At 30.9% G+C, this 6,000-nt stretch overlaps 1 protein-coding gene across 1 annotated transcript; it reads right to left on the reverse strand.

Annotated features, from left to right (window-relative positions):
* Positions 1–3,273: 3,273 nt before the first annotated feature.
* On the reverse strand, positions 3,274–5,242 carry LOC120188254 (zinc finger BED domain-containing protein RICESLEEPER 2-like). Its single transcript, XM_039191738.1, has 5 exons — positions 5,069–5,242; positions 4,368–4,487; positions 3,980–4,307; positions 3,776–3,908; positions 3,274–3,646 (listed from the first exon to the last, which is right to left on the reverse strand). Exons 1-5 carry the CDS (start codon positions 5,240–5,242, stop codon positions 3,274–3,276), a joined length of 1,128 nt encoding a protein of 375 aa, XP_039047669.1.
* Between the last annotated feature and the right edge of the window lie 758 nt (positions 5,243–6,000).

The raw sequence follows: 6,000 nt of genomic DNA on the forward strand, positions 1-6,000 counted from the left end.
ACGTGTGTCATCATTTGATCTTGAGTGAAAATAAATTAAAGAGCTTTGGGGTTTAGGAGGACTCAAACTCGATGTTTGTAAGAAAGTTGGAAATTAGGGATGGGCACGGACTCAAGCACAACGGGTTTCGACTTGATTAGGTTAGTTCTTTAAAAAAAATCAGGGTCGGGTTAGTTTTTTAAAAGAATAAGTTTGGGTTAGGTCAGGTCAGTTTTTATGGTGAAAAATACCCGACCCATCCTGAAAAACAATATAATTATACCTTATATATTTAGAGATAATTACAATAGTACTCCTTTTATATTATTTTTTTCATATAGATCCTTATTTTATCGAATAAAATTAATAATTTTTTTGTAAATATATTGGTTTCTGGTCGGTCTGGAGTTGGATTTTATCTCAAAAAATAGATTGAGTTTTGGGTCAGATAAAGTCACCCTAACCTCAGGTTGGATCGGGTTTCGATTGGAGGGGTTATATATTTCTGGGTTGGGTTGGCCTAAAATCTGACACATGCCCATCCTTAGGAACGCCTTACCATTGGACCAGCCATGTTTGGTATGTGAAGTCCAAGAGTAGTAAAATTTGTTAAATCATATTGATAATATGTCTTTGGCTTTTTTTCCTTAATTTTGTCTATGTTTTTGTTAATTGTTTTTTTTTTTATCATTCTCTTTGTTGGATGAAGGCGATATCATCTTTAATGTTGGTCGTCAACCGTCAATACTTTTTATTTTTTTCTATCACATTTTTGTTTTTCTCTTATTTTTTCTTAGTTTTTAATAATTTTGTCTTATACGGATATATTTTTTCTATCATCATTCAGATATAGTTTTCGCACGATGCCCGATTATGATTTGTGATAGTCATAGTATTTCAATAGTTTAATTATTTGTTATGATTCGTTTATGAATATAAATAGATTTGTTCGTATCTATATTTTATTCAATTTTTTATATATGTTTTTAATATTTTCAACGTATAGTTTCAACGACTAATTTATTGTGTCAATAGTAATAATAAATGTAATATATATATATTGACTGTGAATGTTGATCTCATTATTATTAAATAGCTGTCAAGTAAAAAAAAACATTACCGGGAACATACTCAACCGGCAAAAACCAAACTTAAAACAAAAAGATGAAGTAACTGACAACAAAACAAAGCAAAACGAACGAGAGAGAAGAAGACAGCTTCCAGAAACCTCCAACCAAGTGATGGAGAGAAGAAGATCAACAACTGTTTTCAAACTCTGTGGATGAATCAGAGCAAAGTAATGACTTATGCATGCAAATGAAAACAGAGAGACGGAAAAGGAATGAAGAAACTCCGGTCAGAAACCGATGAAGGATCCCAACTTAACCAGGCGGATCAACCCACCAACGGTCACGAGCGGCTGTTATTTCAACTTCAGGCGGTGCTTCTTCAACCCAAAACATTTGCGAGGTGAGTGTTCTGCCCAATTTCGCAAGGAGGTGGGCTGGAATGTTTTGATTTCTTCGCATATGGTTGAATGAAATCTGCTCAAAATGACTTTTAAGAGAATGCACATTTTGAACAAGGGCACGAATTTCTGATCCCATCATAGTTTTATATTTAGTTTATTTTATAAGCATTCATCATAATTAAAGATTTTTTTAAAAAAATTAATGACTTTTATTTCTATAAAAAATTATTAAATCATGTCAATTCTTTTACGGTAAGATACTTTATTCATTTCACCTAATGATTTTCAATAACATGAAATTAAATCCAACAATTCTCAATTGTAATCGGAATATAATAAGTTAATTAAGAACCTGAACAATAAATTAACATAAGATATAATCAATGAAACAATATGATGTATTTTTCTAATGTATTTTAGTGAGGTTCGAGATCTTGGCTCTTAGAATCATCTCACTAAAATGTCTATCTATAGGAAGGCATAATTAGTTTCAGTTGTGATGTGTATATCTTCTTCGATTTTGGGTTAATTTAATTGCTTTCTTCAATTTCTTTCCTCAATTATTTTTTATCCTAATATTGAATTCTCGGTATTTAAGGATGAGCATGAAACCGAACATGATATATTTTTGACAACAATGAGATAAAAGTGGTAGTCGAAATAACCAAAAAGACAAATAAGAAAGTTTTTATAATGTGCACATTTCTTCAATTTTGTGCTTAGTTTCAATGTTTTCTTCATCTTCACCTCAAATATTTAAACTTATCATTCTTATTGTTGGGCGTGGATTTCTTCCCTTGATCAGTTGTATTCTTAAAATATGTTCTTCATTGTAATTATTGTTTTCATTCCATATTTTTTTCATAATTCATTATTTCTATTTTTATATATTCAAAATTTAGAAATAAATTGGTGTAACTCTCAATAGACCTGTAAACGAACCGAACGCACACGAACTGAGATATGTTCATGTTCGTTCATTTAACTTTAACCGAACAAATAAACGAACACGAACATAAACGAACAAAAAATAATTTGTTCATGTTCGTTCATTAAGGAATATAGCGAATGTAAACGAATATAAACAAACAACTCAAACACACACAAAATAAACTTATTCGAACACAACAAATGAATGTAAAAAAAAAGTAAACAACAAGAATAACAACTTAAAATTCATTAATATAACCTGCAACTTTAGAGTTAATTTGTTCAAATACAACAAAAACATACATAAATCATAAATAAGCTATATGAACATAATAAAGTCTTAAAGTTAATTTGTTCAACTAAACAATATTCTTGAAATTCAAATAACTTCAATAATCTTCGTAACATATTCAACTTGCATTCATGATCAGTTGTTAATTCACCATCCATCCTGATAAGAATCAAATAAATCAAATTATATTAAATTAAAGGAGTTATAACAAAAGATGAAAAGTATACTAAATTAGCAAGGTTGTACAAATTCATTCATCCTCATTTTCAAGGAAGCTCAACATGTATGATATCTTCGTTTTGCTACAACAAATCAAAAAGCCAAAAATATAGTAGTCATTGTAAAACCAAATTCAATAAAACTTAAAACATAAAAATACCTTGTTTTTATTTTTCTCTAACCCATAGTATTGACGATACCAATCAACTCCACAAACAAGCATATCTACCATCTTAGTTCCTAAAGAGGATCGATGCAGATCAATAACCCTCTCACCAGCACTCAAAGCATATTCAAAAGCAACAGTAGTGACCAGAATTGCCAAGATATCAACATCCATTTTTGACAAAATGCCAAATTTAAGATTTTTCTCCTTCCACCATCAGAGGGCATCAAAATATACACCAGGCTCACCAATTAAAACTCTTTCCTCCAAACAAGTGTCCAATTCTGACTTGACAGATGTAAAAGTATCGACACTTCTAATATGTTGATCATATTTAGTTGTGCCAATTTTAATACATTTACCAAACCGACTAATTAAGGAGCTAACACTACTCTTAGAAGTACCATCAATACTAACACCTTGAATCCCATCATTTCCAGTAGATGAAACAACATTTGTTGCTTTATGAGCCTCAACATATTCTTGGTACAACTCATATAAAATATCTCGAACTATTTGCATTTCTCTCGGAGCCTCATCATGTGAATAAATAGCATTGAAAGAAAACTCAAGCAATTTCATTTTATACCTGATAGAGAGAATGACATCAATTAGAACTCAAATAGTTTCATTAAAAGAAAATTCAAACAACTTAAATTTATATCTAGGATCTAAAATAGCACCAATTGAAATTAACAAATTACAAGTACCCCAATACTTGTCAAAATTTTTCTTCATCTTCATAGCCATAACTACCATGTAATCACTTCCTCCTAAAACTACTGCATCCAATGCTTCTTTTATCCCAAACAATTCGCTAAGAAATATATTGGATGTAGGATATTCGGAACCTATAAAATTAAAAAAAATTAGTAGTAAATTATTTGTATTAAAAAATTAATAAAAAGGAATCAAGTTATACCTAAAATGATTTTTGTAGCTTCATTGAAAAGTGTCAAGAATGAGCAAACCTCTTCAACTTTTTTCAAGTCTTCCTCGCTCAGTAAAGTAGTGTATGTAGACTCTCGATCGACATAATTCACAAACACTTCTTTGAACTCTAGAGTAGTAGACAACATAGCATATGTAGCATTCCACATGGCACTAACATCTAAAACCAAGTGCTTTTTTGGCATTGAAAGTTGTTTGGCGAGTTCACTAAAGATATACAATCGACCCGGAGAGGCATTGACATGATTCACACTATCACGAACATTATGAATTATGTCTTCAATTTCTCCAAGACCATCCTAAACTAACAAATTAAGAATATGTGCACAACATCACACATGAAATAATTTTCCACCAACATCAAGTTTCTTCTGAAGATTCAAATTTTCCATCAATTTTCTAGCCACCACATCATTAGTCTTAACATTGTCCACTGTCAAAGTCACCACCTTTGTCTTAATGTTCCATTCCTTTAGACACTTAAAAAGTGAATCATAGATATAGACTCCAGAATACAGTAGAGGCACATCAACAAAACTTAATATGCGTTTGTGAAGTTTGAAATCAGAATCTACAAAATGGCATATAACTACCATGTAATGGATGTTTTGATTCGATGTCCACATATCTGTAGTGATGCTCACATGCTTGACAGCATGTATCAATTTATGAACTTTTTTCTTTCCAATCTCATAACTGGAAATACAATCTTGTTTAACAAAAGCATGTGAGATCTTGTTAAATCATGGATTTGCTTCTTTCATTACCACGTTAAACAGTTTATACTCCACAAAATCAAAAGGTAATTTATGAACCATGATCATGTGGGAAATAACCTCTCTCATATTTGCATTGTCAAACTTCCAATTTCGAACCATAGATGAAGAATCTTATTTTCCAGGCAACACTTTTAAACTTAACTGACCTCTGTTAACCACTTTCAACTTTGGACAATCGCCAATATGCCTATGCAACGGTGTGATGGTTTCATATTTCATTTTCTTAATCTTTTCTCCAAAATGATACATTCACATAAGTTAGTTCCATCATGCAACTTTACCATTCGAAAATGTTCCCAAACTCCTGAAGTCTTCTTTCTCTTCCTTCTAATGAATGAAGTTGATTCTTCATTCTTGGTTGCATCAACGTGTTCTACACCAGCTGTAGTTTTTGTATCTACTTCTTCGTTATCAACTGTTATAAAAACAATATCTGGATTTTGTGTACTTTCCATGGTTGGAGTTTCGGTACTTGATTCAAATTCGGTTGATTCAAATGGCGAATAATTGTCGAAATATTAGTCGTCCTGAAAGGGGAATAGACGACTACAAGAAACATCAGACATTTGTGGTACAATAATGAGTAAATGTTAGCATTAAAAAGGAATTCTCAGTATGACCTTAAATAATTCAGCTTCAACCCTTAATTGTTGGTACCAAAGTTGAAACTGCTTTCAGTGAACAAACCAAACAGAGTACATATAATTAGGACAAACCAAAACTTGCAACAAAACGCAAAATAACGCAAAATAACGATCCAAACAACCAAACAGATTAAATCAGGAATAAACTTCAACATTTGCTGCAGTCACATGTAATACCCCAATTTTTGACTAATGACTAAAATGTAAGTTTTGAAAGTTTAGAGGCTAATGTATAAACTTTAAAAAGTTTAGGGACTAAAATTGTAATTTTTAAAAGTTATATATTTTAGCCTGTAAATGAAAAGTTTGGATTAAACAAAGATTTTAGTGGGAATGAGATTTTTGGTACGTGAATTGTGTTAAAAGCTATAAAGCAGTAAAATTCAGTATTGAAATCAGATAATCAAATCGAATCAAAATTTCAAGAAAATATGAAGGATGCTAGATAGAGGTTGGATATATTATTTATATATTTTAGAAAAGTGAAATTTAAATGGATCAATGGAATTAAGGTTGATTTTCCATGTTAAGCCAAAATTTTGGAATTAGGTGACTAAATTGCAATTTTC

The sequence above is a fragment of the Hibiscus syriacus genome, unplaced genomic scaffold (assembly GCF_006381635.1).
Source record: "Hibiscus syriacus cultivar Baekdansim isolate YM2019G1 unplaced genomic scaffold, ASM638163v2 tig00116939_pilon, whole genome shotgun sequence".
Lineage (NCBI taxonomy): Eukaryota > Viridiplantae > Streptophyta > Magnoliopsida > Malvales > Malvaceae > Hibiscus > Hibiscus syriacus.